The sequence below is a fragment of the Oncorhynchus kisutch genome, linkage group LG24 (assembly GCF_002021735.2).
Source record: "Oncorhynchus kisutch isolate 150728-3 linkage group LG24, Okis_V2, whole genome shotgun sequence".
NCBI lineage: Eukaryota > Metazoa > Chordata > Actinopteri > Salmoniformes > Salmonidae > Oncorhynchus > Oncorhynchus kisutch.
Genome location: NC_034197.2, coordinates 11,841,578 through 11,861,425, shown reverse-complemented (window position 1 = coordinate 11,861,425; position 19,848 = coordinate 11,841,578). Strand labels below are relative to the sequence as shown.

At 41.5% G+C, this 19,848-nt stretch overlaps 1 protein-coding gene across 3 annotated transcripts; it reads left to right on the top strand.

Annotated features, from left to right (window-relative positions):
* Window positions 1-964: 964 nt before the first annotated feature.
* LOC109869220 (kelch-like protein 21) lies at window positions 965-19,014 on the top strand. Of its 3 annotated transcripts, none has more exons than XM_020459203.2 (5): window positions 965-1,150; window positions 9,931-11,055; window positions 15,738-16,149; window positions 16,414-16,486; window positions 16,663-19,014. In XM_020459203.2, the coding sequence occupies exons 2-5, from the start codon at window positions 9,981-9,983 to the stop codon at window positions 16,987-16,989; spliced, it is 1,887 nt and encodes a 628-aa protein (XP_020314792.1). In that variant the 5' UTR covers window positions 965-1,150; window positions 9,931-9,980; the 3' UTR covers window positions 16,990-19,014. The 3 variants fall into 3 exon arrangements, with proteins under 3 accessions (XP_020314792.1, XP_020314793.1, XP_020314791.1); XM_020459204.2 differs by lacking the exon at window positions 965-1,150 and adding an exon at window positions 4,675-4,766; XM_020459202.2 differs by lacking the exon at window positions 965-1,150 and adding an exon at window positions 9,555-9,749.
* Window positions 19,015-19,848: the final 834 nt, after the last annotated feature.

Sequence of the window (19,848 nt, the reverse complement as noted above, 5' to 3'; positions counted from 1 at the left end):
AAAATTGATTGTTAAGGATAAATATGGTGTTTAAAAAAAAAATATCCAGTAGTTTTAGGTTTTAGCTACATTGTATGTAACCACAAGTTGTGAATGTCACACTGTGCCAACTACTGTATCCAATGAGGAAAATTTGGCACAGGGTGAATGCAATATTTGTTACTTGGGACGTCCATACCCTAAAACGTAACCCTAACCCATACCCTGACCCTAAAAGTAACCATTACCTAATCCGAACCCTTACCGTAATCCTTTTAAATGTTAGCTTCAATGGGGTAGGGACTTTCAAAGGATCCCAGATAGCACAGGCCTTTGGCACAGTAGGTGGCAGCATGCACCCTTAACGTTTGTTTGTGTGGACTGTCACTATACCGAAGAAGAAGAAGAAGAAGAAGAAGAAGAAGAAGCACGTTTGTAGGCTGTACCAGAGAGGAAGAGTCGAAGCGAGAGGGATAACTGGGGCCAAAATGTATCATCTCCAGCAGGTGGCGGTTTTTCGTTATTTTCACTCACCAAGCGAGGAGTTTTTGTGTGGTCAATGTGTGTCGAATTTGATGAACAACACATGTAATGGCTTATTTGCTACGTGTGGCTTATTTGATCAAATATACGTAATGATTAGGTTGTTACGAGTGTACTGATATAAGTAGGAGAGGTGATATTTTATTTGGGAGTTGTGCCTGGTCGTCACTAGTTACCATAGCCACAAAGTCATCTTCCTAACATGTATCACGCTGCTGACCTTATGCCTAACTTTAAATGAAGACGAAAAAGTAAATTTATTTTATTTTATTCATCTTTACAATATAGCCAATTTTGACTATGTGGCTTTGGTTACCAGTGGAAACAGTTGTACCTGTTGTTCACATGCTTCTGCCCTCTCATTGGCTAGAAGGATCCCACCTGATCTCGCCTCCTGCCTTCCATTTTTGAACACATTTATTTTCATGGTTAAGAGCGGCCACTAGAGTATCTGGGAAATACAATGGATAAACTGTGGCTGTCCCAATTCTTCACACGACGCGGAATCATGGCGCAGATAACTGGAGAAGAGAAGCAACAACAAAGTTTATTTTCAGATAGGAAATGTAAACAAATGTAAAGCTTTTAAAACTATAACCCATACGTTGACTAGAATACGTTTCATTTGGTAAGTGTATTTACTTAATGTTTTATATATTTTATGTCTGCGAAGAAGATTTTTCCTCGATGGAAAGGAGACCGTCGTGATTGGACTGTACACTGACATTAAATAATAATGGAGTTCTACATGATATAGGAGGTGGTATATGTTGTTATATCGCATAAACAAAGACACGGGTAACTCGTAGGATACCTGTCCATCTTTAATAGTTTTCCTTGTTTATAATGAACAGAATCAAATGCGGATTAGGCCTACTCAGGGGTGACATGTACCCCCAAATTCGGAGGGGGCACAAAGTGAATGCCTGTGGTAGCCCCCGTCCATAAATTTGATAATTTTTCATTCAAACACCTGAAACAGCTTTTTCTTGCAATGTAGAGCAATAATCATTATGCCCAATTCTATGCCTGTATCCTGGTTTTTTTTATTTAAAGAAACTAAATATGCATATCTGCATCTCTGCTAAAAATTGGGTAAAATATTTAAAGGAATTTCAGTGTTTTTCAGTAACGTTACACTTAGCAGGGTTCGCGTTAAAACAATTCTGCGTTTTTCACTCACAAAAAAATATAAAACACACAATATCTTATACAATATTCTTCTTATTGTAATTTCTGCTCGGCATCAGACTCATTTTGTGTTTCAGTTACACTTCTCCACTCTGAGAATTCACCAACAGGCATTCTATCAGCAGACAGAGCTCTGATTGATGTGTAGCTACTTTTCTCTCAGTATAGCCTGCATTTCTTTGGTAAAATGCAAGATTGATTTCAACCAAAATACTAGGAAATGTAGCTGGCTACATTTTTTCTAGGATGCACATTAGAAAATGTGCATCGTTTTTTTGCAAAAGATACCCTGCCTTTTCATTGTAAACTCATGTGTGGCTACTAGCCAACAGCGTTGCACATCTGTTGTCATCTGATGAAAATTAAGCTATTTTCAGCCGAATGTGTTCTACTAATGTATTATCTGTGATGAAAACTATAGTTGCACGCCCATGATCACTATTGAAGCAAAAAAAAAATACTTTTGACTTTCAATATAGAACACAGGAGAAATGGTTTAAAACACCATTTGTTTTTTGAAGGTCTGAGTTTTGAAAATGCAGATTTCTGAACTTTTAACGCGACCCCTGCGTTTTAGTTATTGCTTGCCTTTCAAAAGTCTACCAACCTTGCCAGCAGGCATGCCAGCTGAGATAGTTAGACAAGCTAGTTGCCTAAAGTTCAGACTGTTACCGTGGTTACTCTGGATTTTCAGTCTAACTAAAGTCACCTTACAAAAGATGCTATAGTCTCTATGAGGCAGAATGTTGAATAACATGTATTATTATTATTGGCGGTAGGAGGTGGAGACAAGTGTTTACCCCACTTTTTGTGACGCCGGTAGGTTCTGTCGCTTGTATTTTCAATCTCTTGACGCATTGCACCTGGTGCACAATATTACACTTTTCAAACCAAGACGTTTTTCCGCCAACTGTTGCATCCCGCCATCTTTTTGTCAACTTTTCTTTATAAATTAAAAGGTATTGCCGGAGGCAAAGCCTTTACTTTTATTTCTGCCAACCGATCTAGTCATTATTGCGGTAAAGTTCTGCCTACGGTTTAGTATGAAATGCAGCCTTAATGCTTAATTGGTATGTACTACGTTCTTAAGCTCTGAATGGTTGCTAAGGCATGTTACTTCATCCATCTCTTCACATAGCCCACCCCAAGCACTGTTTTCTTAACCACAACTGGATGGATCCATAAATAATTACTGTGTGGAATACATTTCACAGAATTATGAAAATATTGGAATGAAGTAGGCTATAGCAATTGAAGGCATCAAATTGTTGTTTACTGAAACTCCCAAAGTCATCCAATTGCTATAGTACATTTGAAGCAATAGCCTACCTGCGTGTGGTCAACTATTCCAACACCGTTTCACGCTGCTTTGAGACAAGCATGGGGACTCTTCTTGATCAATCAATCAATGTCAGGTTTTATTTTCACTGATTCTGTTTGAATATTTGTTAGCTAGCATTTCTACAGCCTAATTGTAGCCTAAGTTGAAGTGAGTGCTGCTCATGATCATCTTGTCTAGTTGGCTCGTTTATTATTACTGATCAGAAAATTTTGCCAGCATGTTATGTAGCTTAACAAGTGGATTATTTTGCTCTTCACTTGCAGTAGTTTAGTAGCCTAGGCCTTCTCCCGACCAAAAGCCTGTGACTTGTCTTAAGCAATCCAATGTGATTTTAACTGAATCGCGGTCTGTATATTTGGTTAATTCTCTGAGTGGGCAAATAAGGGGAGGTGGTATTGCTAGTCTTTTTTTATCACTGATCAGAAACATTTACCATGGAATAACATAGTCTAAATCAAGTGAAGGCCTATTATTTTACTTGATCGCGTAAAGGCAACTCCAAAAGCCTGCAGAGGTTGTGAAATATGAATACCAGACTCGCATGCTTTTGAAAATATAGATTGATATTATTTTATTTCGGTATCATGATGAAGGTACTTTCAATGTAACACCCTATGCTTGCTCCCTAACAAAGTGGAGTGAGAGTATAATTTAAAAAAATGTATTTAACCTTTATTTAACTAGGCAAGTCAGTTAAGAACAAATTCTTATTTATAATGACAACCCACTATTCCCTGGTAGGCTAACTGCCATCTTCAGAGGCAGAACGACAGATTTTTATCTTGTCAGCTCAAGGATTTGATCCAGCAACCTTTCGGTTACTAGCCCAACACTCGAACCACTAGGCTACCTGCCGTCCTTAAGAGAGTAGGAAAGCGATGAAACGTGGCTCAAAGAACATGGGCTTGCCTTGGGCTCTATTTCCAAATATCACAACGGTTCTACACGTTGACATGACGCAAGTTGTTTGGGAAAAATATTTGTATTTTACTCTGTTGTATTTCATTATATAATATAGCCTACTATTAAATGCTGTGTGTGTGACTGTGATCAGGGTAGCCTAAGTGTGTCTTGTCTGTTTTAAAGAACAAAATAACTTGTGATTTCATGCGCTTGGGGCACAGACCAGTAACATAATTCATTTCAAAATATCCCATTCTTTTCTTTTGAAAATAAATATAATGTTATAATGTTTCTTAGGACCTGCCTAAAACTAATCAAAAATGTATTTCCTTGTGATGGTGTATATTCAATGGATTTATTCAAATGGATGTTCACCTACATCGGCCCACGCCTACTCCCATTCCTGAACTTGCGGGCATGTGCACGGGACATATAAAAGGCTTATCCCGGCAAGAATGTGGTAAAAATGGGACTGTTAAGAATTGGGCCATAATGTCTGTAATGTCTGTCTGTAACGAGTATATGTTAACAATAGCCGAATGTAACCAAGCGTAGTCGACCGACGCACGCGTCCTCGCAATCAGATGGAAGTGTTTGACGTTCGGTCTGTGGTTCAGTTAGGCTCGGCCATATTGTGCAAGTGTTTGTCACGTGTGAATTGCATCAATATTGAAAATAAAAAACCGTAAATACAAAGCGCTATACAGACCAGCATACTGACGGTTGGGCTGATAACACTTCCCTGTAGATATTTTGGATCGGATTACCTCCGTGATGATAGAGTCAAAATTGTCGGACAACGGGTAAAGTAAGTTTAAATGAAGTTTGTTCAACATTCTGACTTGTAATGGGTCTGTTCGTGAATGTTGAGCCTACATGTTAGAGACAAGTGTGTAGTATTTCACTCTCAAATTCTAAAAGAGGCTAACAAGCTAGCTACTCTAACCTGATTGATAGCCTGAAATGGCTTCTTGGTAGCTAGTTATGAGATTGGGAACCTATCTGGACTAGCTAAAGCCAACTTCATAAAATTGCTAAGTGACTAGGAGCTAGTATTTCATTGAGAGAGAAAAAAGTCATAATAAAGAAATGTATGTTTATTTTCTTTAACAGGACAAATCTGATTGGGCATGATACCTCTGGGCCTACTGTCTTTACTGCTAGAAAGAAAGAAAAAAATATGAATGCCGGTTATGATATTGTAGTAATGTGGTCTTGATACATTTCTTTGTATCATAAATTGAAACACTTGCATGGATTTGGCTTTTACTATGGATTTGGGTTGGTGAACTACATTGTAAACAGAGAGGATCACTGAAGTCTGAACTGAAAGCAGGGAATTGATCTGTGCTAAAGTATTTTTGTTGCACGTACTGTACATGTGCATTTAGGAGGAACCATTAGCTGTAGATATGACTGACTGTGAACATTATTCTAATCCATCACCCACACACTTACATACACAATCTCACCACGCACGCACACACCACTTATCCCGCTGCCATACTATGTATTATTATTTATCCTGCTACCAGTCTCCTAATCCCTGCCTATATCTACCTTAATACTCTAGTATCCCTGCACATTGTAAATTTGGTTCTGGCACAGACCCTGTATGTACTGTAGCTTCTCTCTTATTTCATGTGTTTTTTTAAATTAATTCTATTTGGTTATTAGTTAGACTTTTTTTATATTGAGTACTGCACTGTTGGGTACGGCTTGCCAATTAAGCATTTCACTGTACTTGCATGTGATGTGGTGCATGTGACAAATAGATCATGAACTTGAACTCGCCTTTTATGTGAAAGTACTTTAAGGTTATAGGTTGGTGAGCAAAGACAATGTGCTATCAGTCAGCATACAAGGCTTTGCCCTCCACCACTCCACCCAGTGTTACTTTTATCTAAGTAGCCCCACCACATTCAGGGCTCAAACTGTTCCCTCTTCTCTCCAGATGGAATGTGAAAAGTGCTTGACTGGGTTTGTTGCCTTTTTAAAGCCAGGCTGCACGGGGATCAGCTGTGGAGAACCCGGCTCTTTAGCTCGCTCCACTCTGTTGGTTCTCAAGGCCCCTAGTATGCAGGCCCTGGAGCATCTGTGTTGTCATGGACATTTACCTACCAGGTGCAATATTAGCCTGGTCCCAGCTCAGTTAGTGCCGTCTTGCCAAACCATATGATGTGGCAATTAGAGAGTACTAACAGATCTGCGACCAGGCTTATATTGGCCTGCTGGTGGCTAGTACTTTTTCAAATGTATCCTGGGTTTCTAATCACTGTTCTTTCTTTTTTAAATATTATTTATAGCTCAGTTTAAGTGATGACTAGGCACTTTATGGATCCATGATTTTGGTGTTGGTTTTGAACTGAGAGAAATTAGGTTTTGGATTTTGCTTCTTTGGTGTTTACCAGGGCCTACCAGCAGGAGGCCAACAGAATATGTTGTTGTTTTGGCTGCATAGTAAAGTCGGACCCACTGGAAGGAAAACAGTTCAGTCTGGTTTTGATTTACCCCAACCGTGTACACAGAATAGGCCTAGCTTCCAAATAAACATTTCATAGCTGGATTCGAAGACTTTCTGAAACCACACTTCATAACATAATGACTCTTTTGGCTGTAGGCACACATTCATGGAGATCAATGTACTTCAATCCAGGATCACTGGGGAGGATTTTTTTTTTAAACATTTTGTTTACGATTTCACTCTGCGGCTTCAGGATGCGTGCCATATTATGTTTCTAGGAAAATAACCTAAAGAAGACTTTTAGGCTGAAAGTGAGGCCTTGTTCTTCTATGTTCTTAACAAATTGTTTGTGACCATGTGGTCTGACATTTACCTCTTGGTATTTTGAACTGTCAACCCTACAGTCATTGGTGTGAACAAGTGTATTTTTAGAAGAAAATGACACCTATAGATTCATCTATTACCACTATATTACCAAGCTTAGCTCATCAGCCATTACCCATTTCCACCCAAGAAAAATAGTCCAGGAACTTATTAGATGACGACTGGCTTTTTATTGAGAACTATGACTGACCGTGTTGACTCTATCTTAGGGGGTTTCGCCAAGGAGGTCATACTTCCTAACTATAGAGCATGATTCAAGTTCCTGGCCACACAGGCCACTACTGTTATGAAACGTGGTGAGGGTGGTGGCATGTATCGTCCACGTTTGCCAATAAACATAAAATGCTTCCTGTGTGGGTTGGTGGGTAGGTTCTAGTCACATGGTGCCTGATGGTCACAATACTTTCTCTGTATTCCTCTCCTGGTCCTGACATACCAGCCAGTTAGTCCACCGACCTCTGCTCTTTCCTTCCACCCACCTCTGCTCTCTCCCTCGGTCTGAGTGAAGGCTATCGCTTTCACTCTGCTATTCTAGGTTGGTAAACACTACTCGTAAATTGCTTAATACCCCTCTCGGGACTTTGGAAATCACTTAACCTTACTCTCTATGTGTCCCACAGATATAGTTCTAACATGTATGTTTGTCAAAAAGCAGTGTTGTTAATGTACATTTACAGAGTGCCCAGCTAGCACATAACATTCAGAGAACCATATCTTTCTTAGAGCTTGGTGAGAGCGTGGTTGTCCTATGTCTATTTTGCATTCAACCTTCCCACAACTTTCTGGGAATGGTGCAGGATAGTTGCTTGGCTTTTGAACATTCTCAGCACATTTAAGATTGTAAACAAAACAACTTTATTTTCTTGACATTTCATTACTTTACCAGACTAATTCCAGGGATAGAGAACAGAAAATCATAGGTTTGAATCTCACTGATACCGTGTCACAATCACAAAAAAAGTATTCACATGATTGTCTAAGCAAATTCATTTCCATGTGTCCTACAGTATCTGTGCTTGAAGTTCAAAACAGTTAACCCAAACTAAGCTAGCAGTGTTATTAAAAGTCTTATTGAAACATGTTCTCAGAACATTATTGAATTACCTTCAAATAACCTATCATTTCAGTTTTTAGATCATTCAAAAAATGTTCTCAGAACCTCCCTGCAAACTAAAAATGTACGTTCTCAAAACTGGCAAAATGTTTACTTCTGTTCTCAGAATGATAAAAAAAAGAAGTTCAGTTTTACCGGTCAGGAAACGTATGGCTTCGTTCCCAGAACCAATAGGAAACCAAAAATGTATGTTCCCACAACTTCCATGGAACCAAATGTGCTAGCTGGGTAGGCTATCATACTTACTTGCACACCAAGATGGGGGCGAGAAGGAATAGTAGTGTGGATTTATATTGTCTAATTGAATGTACTATAATATCCAATTTAATATATGACCAGAAAGGCAGTAGCTGGCTTGTATAATGCTGTACTATAGGAGTTATAGCCTAACACATTGACTTCATAGAAGTATGTGGAATTGGTGAACCAGACCCTAGCACAGTACAAGGAAATGCAATTATCCCATTCAACCTGAAACAATCACTTACCCAGAAGTTTTAAAGAGCAGAGCTAGGAAGACTCTAGAGCAGGTTTCAGACCTTTGTAGAGTATGCTAACCTTTAGGGGGCCCACTCTGTCCTTGGTGGTGGGGGACTGCTGGCTGCATTGTTGAATCCTGGTGTGGAATGTGAGCTGTGTGCTCCGCTGAGGTTCTACGCACTGCGTCTTTCTTTCTGGCCACGGAAGGCCTTTATGAAGCTCATCTCTGTAAAGACCTGTGTATTTTATTTAAGTAGGCATGGTTTTCCTGTAATCCCACCTGGAATCATGTTGGATACTAATAACCATGAATCCATCCCAAAGTTTTTACTGAGCCTTCAAATGATTGGTTGCTGTTGAAGCTCCCCAATGACATAACATGTAGAATAGCATTGATGGCGAGTCGACTTCCGTGTCGATGTTCAATATGAATTGTACAATTTGGCCTGATAATCGTCTTACAAATAGGCTACGTCTAGAAGATTACAGATTTAAAGGCAACATTAGCGAGAAATAACCTTTCAAGTAAGAAACCAGGGGCTTCTATTTGGATGTGTGAGTCTTGTGACACGACCGACACAGTGACTCACAGTTTTAAACCAGCTCCTAAAACGTTGTAACATTTTCTTTTGAGACTCCCTCCTTGTCATGGATGTTCTCCTTATTAGAGCAGACTTGTTATAACTTTTCAGTGCGAAACCAGGGAGCTCTCCTTATGCTGTGGCACGCTAGGTGATTTAATAGTTTTACAACAGTTTTCAGAGAACTGTGAGACTCTCTTTTTTTTTTTTTTTTGTCAAGTAGGTATTTCTTGTGTTTGGCCTGGTTAGAACACATGGTAGTTTTAGTCTGTCCTGTGTTTTTAACAAGCTGATTTGTGGGTATTATGACAGGAAGTGCAATGTTTGGGTCTGAGGGTGACTGTCAGCAGGCTAGTGGCAGGCTGGCTGGCTCTAGTTTGACAACTAACTTCGGGGGGGCTGATAGGAGGATGTACATTAGGCAGACAGAGATATGGGAATGGGAGTTGAGGTAATCCACAACGTATTAGGTGTACTCCACACACACACACACACACACACCCCTCCCCACACAGTGGAAATGGACACTGCCTGTTGGTGTATTTATAGACCCAGAGCTCTCTTTCTTAAACACGGACAGGGAGCTGCTCATAGTCACTGGAGCTGTCCAAATTGCAGTGGTACCTTCTAGAACACAGGCAACTTTATTCACAGTGTTGTTTTCCTGTTTTAATTTGCCCAGTAGGTCTCATCAGGCAGGGGGCTCCTCATCATTTATTTTACTCTAATTTAGCTGGTTCTTATGTGTTGAAAATACCACCGGTTTCTGTAAGTAGCTTGCCTTGCTAACGCCAACTCTTTTGAATTTTTACAGTGTTGCTTCTTTATTTAGTGTGTTTTTCGTTTGTAGGATATGTATTAAGAGTATGGTACAGTGAGTGAATCTGTGAATCTGAACCCGTTTAGAAGTGATTGTAAGAGAAATGCTAATGCTGTTTCTGTTTTTCAGATTAACCCAATCTTCTGAGTACAACCTCTTTGAGATATCCAAACAGAGAGATGGAGGGAGGAGTGATGAACAGAGGGGGGTTAGAGGGAGGAGTGATATCTGAGAAGCCAGTGATCCAGACGCAGCCGTCCACGCTGCCCTTCTTCGACACGGCCCACGCCTTCAACCTTCTCCGGGGGATCCACGAGCTCCGTGCCGAGCGCAAGTTCTTCGACATCACTCTGTGCGCCGAGGGCCAGGAGTTCCACTGCCACCGCACCGTGTTGGCCGCAGCCAGCACCTACTTCAGGGCCATGTTCGCCGGGACATTGAGAGAGAGCGCCATGGACCGTGTGGTCCTTCACGAGGTGTCTGCTGAACTGCTGGGCCTGCTGGTGGATTTCTGTTATACAGGCCGAGTCACAGTCACCCAGGATAATGTAGATCTTCTGCTGAAGACTGCCGACCTGTTCCAGTTCCCCTCGGTCAAAGAGGCCTGCTGTGCCTTCCTTGAGCAGAGGTTAGACGTCTCCAACTGCCTGGAGATCCAGGACTTTGCCGAGGCCTACGCTTGCCGCGATCTAGCCGTCAGCGCACGCCGCTTTGTCCTCAAGAACATTGTGGATCTGGCCAAAGGCAAGGACTTTGAGCGGTTGCCCTGGAAACGTTTGCTGGAGTTTGTGTCGGACGACGCGCTGTGTGTGGACAAGGAGGAGACGGCCTATCAGATTGCGGTGCTCTGGATCAAAGCAGACCTACAGAGGCGGCTCCACTACTGGCCCGAGCTGCTGCAGCAGGTGAGACTACCCTTCGTGCGCCGGTTTTATCTACTCGCCCACGTGGAGAGTGACCCACTGGTCTACCTCTCCCCCTCCTGCCTGAGAATGGTGAGTGAGGCCCGGAGCTTCCAGTCGTGTGAATACGACCGCCACGACAGACCCTGCCAGCGCATGCGGCCACGGCCCTCAACCGGACTGGCTGAGATCCTGGTTGTGGTGGGAGGCTGTGACCAGGACTGCGATGAGCTGGTCACTGTGGACTGTTACAACCCTCAGACTGGACAGTGGCGCTATCTGGCTGAGTTCCCTGATCACCTGGGAGGGGGCTACAGTATAGCTGCCCTGGGCAACGATATGTATGTCACAGGTAAGTTGACAATGACCTGATCATTCAGGTATACTTTATAATGGATTTATGAAAGGTAATAAGTAGTTTTACATGTGACAAAGTATAAAAGGTATTGATTTTACTGGATATAGCAGCATAACATCTTTCTTTTAAGATTTAACACAGGCTAAATGTTCAAACACATTATTGTATCCAGCTATAATCTACATTGAGTTTAACTTTACAATGGACTGCTGTGTACATAAGTGGTTATAGTTGCTGTGTGGTGTCTTAGTCACTCTGTTACCAGAATGCTCTGCAGCTTTCCAGCCATTTTGCATCTTGTGAAATAGCAGGCAGGCAGTGTGAGTATAAATAAAACACAGCAGCCAGCTACTCTTGCTATATTTGAGAGAGAAGAGAGTTACGGTGAGTTAGCTAGGCGGGAGGGGTATGGTGTCCTGCTAAGACTGCAGCAGTGGTCCATGGGCTCATCACTGATAGACAGACCTGGATTCACATCAAATATTTATATATACACAAGCTGACTGACACTCTTTAGAGCCACTGTTCCCCCATCTTGGCACTCCCCCACTATTGTAAAAAGTATTTTGGAAGATATAGAAATGCAGTTATTAATGTCTACATTTGTTTTTCCACATTTATACTATGATTACCTTAATGCATAATTTTGAAATTATACTGAGCAGAAATATAAAACGCAACATGCAACATTTTCAACGAAATTCAATGAAAGGAAATCAGTTAATTGAAATAAATAAATTAGGCCCTAGTCTATGGATTTCACATGACTGGGCAGGGGTGCAGCCATGGGTAGGCCTGGCTCTCAAGTGGGGAGCCAGGCCCAGCCTATCAGAATGAGTTTTTTCCCCCACAAAAATAGCTTTATTAGACAGAAATACTCTTCCGCAAAACACCAGTCTCAACATCAACAGTGAAGAGGCGACTCCAGGATGCTGGCCTTCTAGGCAGAGTTGCAAAGAAAAAGCAACATCTCAGACTGGCCCATATAAATAAGATGGGCAAAATAACACAGCATCCTGGTGTCGCTTCTTCACTTTTGACGTTGAGGCGGGTGTTTTGCGGGTACTATTTAATGAAGCTGCCAGTTGAGGACTTGTGAGAGGCGTCTGTTTTTCAAACTAGACACTCTTGTCCTCTTGCTCAGTGGGCACCGGGGCCTCCCACTCCTCTTTCTATTCTAGTTAGAGACAGTTTGCTCTGTTCTGTGAAGGGAGTAGTACACAGATTGTACGAGATTTTCTGTTTCTTGGCAATTTCTCGCATGGAATAGCCTTCATTTATCAGAACAAGAATAGACTGATGAGTTTCAGAAGAAAGTTCTTTGTTTCTGGCCATTTTTTGAGCCTGTAATCGAACCCACGAATGCTGATGTTCCAGATACTCAACTAGTCTAAGAAGGCCAGTTTTATTGCTTTAATCAGGACAACAGTTTTCAGCTGTGCTAAAATAATTGCAAAAGTGTTTTCTAATGATCAATTAGTGTTTTAAAATTATGAGCTTGGATTAGCTAACACAACGTGCCATTTGGAACACAGGAGTGATGGTTGCTGATAATGGGCCTATGTACGCCTATGTAGATATTCCATTTAAAAATCCAGCTGTGTCCAGCTACAATAGTCATTTACAACATTAACAATGTCTACACTGTATTTCTGATCAATTTGATGTTATTTTATGGGAATAAAACAGTGTTTTTCTTTCAAAAACAATGACATTTCTAAGTGACCCCAAACTTTTGAACGGTAGTGTACATCATTGGTTCAAATACAATTTGAAATCTGTATTATACTTTGAGTATGTATTTGAAGCTGCCTGTAGTGCTAGACATGCAGGGTTTGCTATTTTGGGACTATTGTTTTGTTAAGCCAGACAAGCTCAATCAAGCACAGATAACATATTGGAAGTGATTTTAAATAGTAGGCTACTTGAACCCAGGTCTAAATGAGGGGCAATCATCATTACCGAGTGGCCTTCAGGTTCAGGAAAAGACAGTGTTTCCACTGAGAAAACATCCCAAGCCCTCTAACGCTGCCTGTAATGCTGGTCAGTGATAGGGGTCATAAATCATTAGCAGTACCATCGCTGGCACACATGGTTGGGAAATGGGCTGGTTTTATGAAAGGTGTCTTCAGGTTGATTTAGTAGGGTACCTTTGATTCAATGCCCTTGTGGCAATATTGTCATTACATCTACAAGGTGAAACTACATAAGGACACAGAATGTGAGTAGAGCACATGGCCAGCAAACTGAAAGAAGATATTGCATTTGATTAAACTATTCAAATTGCATATCCCCATTTAGCTGTTGCGAAAGCAGCAGCTGCTCTTCTTGGGGTCCACACAAAACATGAAACATGACATAATACAGAACATCAATAGACAAGAACAGCTCAAGGACAGAACTACATACATTTTTAGTAAGTCACACATAGCCTATATATCAATACGTACACGTATTGTGTATACATCATGGTCAAATTGTTGTGCCATGAGGCGTTGCTTTATCTGTTTTTTGAAACCAGGTTTGCTGTCATTTAAAATATGAGATGGAACGGAGTTTCATGCAATAATGGCTCTGTATAATACTGTACGCTTTCTTGAATTGGTTCTGGATTTGTGAAAAGACCCCTGGTAGGATGTCTGGTGGACTCGTAGCATCAGTTTCCAAGTTAATCATCATGTCAAAAAAATGCAAATATTGTGGAGGGCCACTTCCACATAAAGCTGTTACTGTCACGCCCTGACCATAGAGGCTTTTTATTCTGTATTTTGGTTAGGTCAGGGTGTGACTAAGGTGGGTAAATCTAGTTAGTTTATTTCTATGTTGGCCTGGTATGGTTCCCAATCAGAGGCAGCTGTTTCTCGTTGTTTCTGATTTAGGGATCATATTTAGGCAGCCATTTCCCCACTGTGTTTTGTGGGATCTTGTTTTGAGTCGGTGCATGTTGCACCTCAGTACTGCACGGTCGTTGTTGGTTTCTTGTTTTAAGTTTTACATAATAAAGATGTGGAACTCCAATCACACTGCGCCTTGGTCCGTCTACACACGATCGTGACAGATACCCAGATCTCATGTCAGGTTGACCTCTGCTCAAACAGCAAAGGGTTTTCAATAAGCACCACAGTGCATTCGGGAAAGTATTCCGACCCCATTACTTTTTCCACATTTTGTTACGTTAAAGCCTTGTTCTAAAATTTATGAAATTGTTTTTCTCATCAATCTACACACAATACTCCATAATGACGATGCAAAAACAGACTTGACATTTTTGCAAATTTATATAAAAAAAAAATGAAATGACATTTACATTGTCATCAGACTCAGTACTTTGTTAGAGTGCCTTTGGCAGCAATTACAGCTTCAAGTCTTTTTGGGTATGATGCTACAAACTTGGCATACCTGTATTTGGAGAGTTTCTCACATTCTTCTCTGCGGATTCTCTCAACTCTGTCAGGTTGGATGGGGAGCGTCACTGCACAGCTATTTTCAGGTCTCTCCAGAGATGTTTGATCGGGTTCAAGTCCGGGCTCTGGCTGGGCCACTCAAGGACATTCAGAGACTTGTCCCGAAGCCATTCATGTGTTGTCTTGGCTGTGTGCTTTGGTCATTGTCCTGTTGGAAGGTGAACCCTCGCCCCAGTCTGAGGTCCTGAGTGCACTGGAGCAGGTTTTCTTCAAGGATCTCTCTCTGTACTTTGCTCCGTTCATCTTTCCCCTAGTCTCCCAGTCCCTGCCGCTGAAAAACATCCACACGGCATGATGCTACCACCACCATGATTCACTGTAGTGATGGTGTCACGTAGTGATATGACGTTTGGCATTTAGGCCACAGGGTCAATCTTGGTTTCATCAGAGCAGAGAATCTTGTTTCTCATAGTCTGAGAGTCTTTAGGTGCCTTTTGGCAAACTCCAACCGGGCTGCCATGTGCATTTTTACTATGGAGTGGCTTCCATAAAGGCCTGACTGGTAGAGTGCTGCAGAGATGGTTGTCCTTCTGGAAGGTTCTCTCATCTCCACAGAGGAACTCTGGAGCTCTGTCAGTGTCTATCGGGTTCTTGTTCACCTCCCTGACTTGTTCACCTCCCTGACTCTAGGAAGAGTCTTGATGGTTCCAAACTTCTTCCATTTAAGAATGATGGATGCCACTGTGTTCTTGGGGACCTTCAATGCTGCAGAATTGTTTTTGTACCCTTCCCCAGATCTGGGCCTCGACACTATCCTGTCTAGGAGCTCTACGGACAATTCCGTCGACCTCATGGCTTGGTTTTTGTTCTGACATGCACTGTCAACTGTTGGACCTTTTTTATATATGCAGGTGTCTGCCTTTCCAAATCATGTCCAATCAATTGAATTTACCACAGGTGGACTCCTAGTTGTAGAAACATCTCAAGGATGATCAATGGAAACTGGATGCACCTGAGCTCAATTTCGAGTCTCATAGCAAAGTGTCTGAATACTTATGTAAATAAGTTATTCATTTTTTTTGCACGACTTTCTAAAGACTTAAAGACATCATGGGGTATTGTGTGTAGATTGAGGGAAATGTTTTATTTAGTTTATTTTAGCACAAGGCTGTACAAAATATGGATGGGTCTTAGTACTTTCCAAATGCACTGTAGCTACTTGTATTTTTGTGGATCTCTTCCATCGCTGACACCTTTCTCTCCTGTCCTTAGGAGGATCTGACGGTTCGCGACTCTACGACGGCGTGTGGCGCTACAACTCCAGCGTCAATGAGTGGACCGAGGTGTCGCCCATGCTGAAAGCCCGGGAGTACCACAGTTCCTGTGTCCTCAAGGGCCAGCTGTATGTGGTGGCGCCAGACAGCACGGAGCGCTACGACCACGCGCTGGACTGCTGGGAGGCCCTGCCCCCCATGCTGCACGCCATGGACAACTGTTCCACCACCACCTGCAGGGGGCGCCTTTACGCCATTGGCTCCATGACCACCACTGGGGAGGATAACATGGCCATCCAGTGCTATGATTCGGAAGCCAATCGATGGACCCTAGTCAACTGTGGCGAGCTGCCGCCGTGGTCCTTCGCTCCCAAAACGGTCACTCTCAATGGGCTCATATACTTTGTCAGGTGAGGAGAATATAGACAGGAATGTGCGACTTTATAAAAAAATGTTTTTAATCTCAATGGGATCAACTTTATAACAGTTGGATGAGATAAAAAAATTAAAATAAAAATGTAAAACTCTACATAATGTGGTATTACATACAGGTCAATTATTCTGTTCTAATGTTGAAAAAACTGCCCATCATCAGCAAACAGACAAAAGGAGGATGAATGCTATATGATTTTGGCTAGGCGTGACATTTCTCACTGTAGATTCTTGCGTTCTAGGGATGACTCGGCAGAGGTCGACGTCTATAACCCTCAGAAGAATGGATGGGACAAGATTAGCCCCATGACACAGGTATGTGACACACTCAAGGTGTTAAGTCTTATGGCTTGACACACTTTTTCCATCAGCCTTGACAATAGTATTTCTTATCAAAAAATGTAATACATGTGTATCTGTAGTTGCAGACAACACAAGTTTAGTTTTAAGATCGGCGTATTCTCAACTGATGATCACATTTTTTCCTTCAGGTCCATGTAGGAGGCAGTGTGGCAGCCCTGGGCGGTCGTCTCTTTGTGTCTGGTGGCTATGACAACACGTTTGAGCTGTCTGATGTGGTGGAAGCTTATGACCCCTCAACCCGTACCTGGACCCCCACGGGCCGCTTGCCCCAGCCCACCTTCTGGCATGGCAGTGTCAGTATCTTCCGCCAGTTCATGCCCGCCGTATCCAACACTTTCGAACCCATTGACCTGCCCGAGGCCAACTCCATCCACCTGCACCGACACCACCGCAACCAGGCCCTGCACAACCACAACCTCAATCTCAACCAGAACCACGACGTCAACCCAGTGTAACACACTACATGGACTAATGGTTCAGGGGATATCATCCTGACTGTTTCAGCCATTAGTGCCATTTTAGGTTTACTGTGAAAACATACACCTCATTATGATACTACAGATAGACAGTAGAAAAATGATATAGTGCACTCTGCTTATAGTGAATGCGGTTATAGAGATTAACTGCTTATAATGATCAAATTGTCCTGCATGGATGAGATCACTATAGGACTGTCATTACATTACACTGTGTCACTTCTGTGACAGAGCATGTGTGCAGTTGTGTCATCCCCTTGTTATTTACTTGCCTGCCACTCTGTCATAGCTGACGATCAGTTTGCCTATTATTGACTGGACTAATAGACTGGCTGGGTATGAAGGTCTCATGTTGGGGAAAGCACAAGCTGCCCATACATGGGCAGGCAGTAGTAGTGTTTTGTCTTGATTATGCTTGTCATTTTTCTTTTTTACATAATCAAGTAACTATGGAGCTGTTTTCCACTTTTCGGTTGTTTCGAGTGAGAGCCAACATCATCCTTCAGAATCAATGGCATGAGCCCATACATTCCAAAAGCCAACACCACCACAAAAAGGTTTTTGAGCACTAAACCAGATTTGATCATCGTTGAGAGATGTATCTGGAGATTTGTCCAGAGCTATACTGCTAGGAACCTGTTATGGAACCATAGGGTGGAATCAGAACATGGTTGCATATGATGCAACTGGGACTGGGCTGATCGATTCCCTAGATGAGTTCTCATTCTATTTCTATATCCCTGTTTTATACCTGGTGCTAACATGGGTCCTTTGTCCTAATCTTGTCTACATTCTGATTGTGCAAACATTTCAAGAAACGTGTCTACACATGGTTTTAAAATGTCTGTTATTTGTCCAGGGCAGCAGGTAGCCTAGAGGTTAAGAGCGTTGGACCAGTAACTGAAAGGTCACTTTTTCAAATCCCCGAGCTGGCAAAGTGGGAAAATCTGCTTTTCTGCCCTTGAGCAAGGCACCAACAATAACAACTGCTCCCCAGGCGCCTTGAACGTTAAAGCAGCCCCCCAAACCTCTCAGATTCAGAGAAATGCGTACGACACATTTCGGTTGAATGCATTCAGTTGTGTGACTGTCTAGGTGTCAACTTTCCCACTGTGTCGGCATTGTGACCAGATTTCCTGGTCCCTTCCTTTTTATACAAATGATTTCATAGCTATTCTTTCAAAATAATATAGATTTATTGTAAGACATGTTGATCTAATCAGTTAATGGTCCCACCTGTCAATGATTTTAGAGGGCGGAATAATTATTATATAAATGGTTTCTCTGTCCAGATCTGTCTAGACTTGTCGTCAGACACGCATTGTGTCTGAATATCTTACACCTGGAAGTGGGCAGGATGATCTGATCACAATCAGATCACAATGTGTCTTTTAATTATCTACACCTGTCTAAAAATGTGGTCACAATCAGAATATGGACAAGATCAGGGCAAAGGATGCAGGTATAAATGGGGCTAATGACAATGTTCTATCAGATGCTGATCACAATTTTCCTCTCCCTCATCTGGACTGACTCTGTTTCAGACTTTGTTGGCATGACTACCAATCTAGCCTGCATGAATTACTGGTTATATATTTTCTTTGAAGATTGCCTTCATTATAGATGCTTTATTTTATTAGAATGGTTTCATTTTATTTATGAAAATGTATATGTTTTTATAGTGTTATTTCTGATAATGTTAGTTTTTTCCATTGCAACAAGAGGCACAAGGTACATATGAAAATAGATTGTGGTAAAACGACCACTGTCAACTGGAAGTAATAACACATTCTCAGCTTATTTCTGTAACATTGTTTGACTAAAGTCATTTTTAGTATTGTGTACTTACATTAATGCTATTATGTTTTTTTGTGTTTTCTTAGTTTTCATACAAGTTGTTTGTGTTCAAACATTTTTGTGTTGTAGTGATGTCCTTTACAGTGAGTATTATCACAATAAAACTGCAGGCAGGACTGTTACTTAATTCTGTTTACTGCTTGACTTGATTGATGCAAGACAATCCCATTCATTTACATTCACTTCTCACAAACTGACCTATTGGCTCGATTTGTCTCATCACTGATGTACAGTGTAAAAACGCAAACTTAATAACCTGAAGTAATTTATGTATTTTAAGTACTACATGTAACCTTTTATTTATCAAGGTGAGGACCAGAACAAATTCTAATTTACAATGATGGCCTGGCCAGTGACGACTGGAAGCAGCTTAAGACGAGTTGAAGCTCATTGTCAGACCCCAATGCACAGGCAAAATGAATATGAAGTCCACAGAGTAGGGAAATGTCTTGAGGGGTTTCATAGTCTACTGGGCTGAGTAGGGGCTTCCACTGGGTGAGGTTCTTCTGTACTGTGCAACTCTCCAAGTGTGCCATTCATTTAGACAAACATGGCTACTGCAATACCCACCGGGCCGGGCACACCACGTCATTTCAACGCAGATAATTGTATAATTGGTTGATAACGTTGATCAATGACATTACAACCTATATTCACCCAGTCTAAAAGACTGGTGGAAAAGTTTTAGTTGGAATTTCCAATGTGTTATCACTATGCTTTCATCCATCTACAAACACCACCAAATTCCAATGGAAAAACGTCTGATTTTTGGTTTAGTTGTCACCCAAATGTCCATCACTATGCTTTCAACCATTTAAAAGCACATGTCAGATGTTCTGTTTATTTATACAACAGATTGGGTTATCATCGAATAGCAGAACCAAATTACCTAGATTGCGGTTGAGATTACATTAAAAGTACATGGCGCAAGTGATCAATGCTGGTCCAAGATTCTGGCAGATTATTACAGCAATTGTGAAC